The sequence below is a fragment of the Limulus polyphemus genome, unplaced genomic scaffold, assembly GCF_000517525.1.
Source record: "Limulus polyphemus unplaced genomic scaffold, Limulus_polyphemus-2.1.2 Scaffold1076, whole genome shotgun sequence".
NCBI classification, from domain to species: Eukaryota; Metazoa; Arthropoda; class Merostomata; order Xiphosura; family Limulidae; genus Limulus; species Limulus polyphemus.
In genome coordinates this window covers 86,156-87,024 of record NW_013666686.1, presented here as the reverse complement: position 1 = coordinate 87,024, position 869 = coordinate 86,156, and the positions used below count along the sequence as shown (strand labels likewise).

Sequence of the window (869 nt, the reverse complement as noted above, 5' to 3'; positions counted from 1 at the left end):
ATGATGTGGTAATCATACACAATGCATATATGCAAAAAAAAAAAAAAACGAAAAAAAAAAACAAAATTCCTATTTATTCCATATGCACATGTCTGATGTTTTAAACCAATATTCAGCAAACTCTACAGTAAAAATTGAACTGTTTTCTCTTAAACGTAGTATACCATAAATTGTTTGGGCAAATGTTCTTGTTTTATACTGCACAATAAAAATAAAACCTAATGTACCTTGTTTATTATTCAGATACTTGATAAATCAGTAACGAACACCAATTATAAGTTCTATTAAAACAGAATGTATAATTTTAGGAAGTTATATATATAAATGCTACTTGCACTCCAGGATATCTTCCACGACTTATATAAAACTTAACCGTAACACTATCTTTTTTATAAGGGGTCAAAAACGTTTATTTAAATGCCACAGTTTTATTTATCTCTACGTACATATGTATATTTACACTGATGTTCTTATACGCAAAAAAAGAATAAAGATGAGCACAATTGCAGTGAATAAAACATATTACACCATATTTTCCATTTCCTGGAGAAAGTTTTGTAAATAAAGATCCAATAATAGAGTTTAATTTAGTTTATGTTTTTTTTCAAACTGTTTATACTTTCACTGATCTTTAAATAGAGTTCTAGGCAAACCTAAATAATACTTAAAGACTAAATAGTTCAGATAAAACAATATATTTGTTAAAGTGCTGCTTAACCATACCATGCCTAAAGACATTAACAAATTCTCCCAAATGAAACTGTCCAACTTCCTGCAAGTGTTGTCTTTCTTCATCATTTGTAGCAGCACTAGAAGAAAAGTACACTGATTTTTAAAAAGTGTGTGTGTGGTGGGGGGGGGGGGGGGGG

At 29.5% G+C, this 869-nt stretch overlaps 1 protein-coding gene across 1 annotated transcript in view; it reads right to left on the bottom strand.

Annotated features, from left to right (window-relative positions):
- Nucleotides 1–869, bottom strand: part of LOC106462025 (DNA damage-binding protein 1-like) — a 49,262-nt gene that overhangs the window by 4,899 nt on the left and 43,494 nt on the right. Inside the window, exon 21 of the mRNA XM_013921896.2 lies at nt 724–809. Coding sequence (XP_013777350.1) covers nt 724–809 — 86 coding nt within the window. The remainder of the gene's footprint in view (nt 1–723; nt 810–869) is intronic.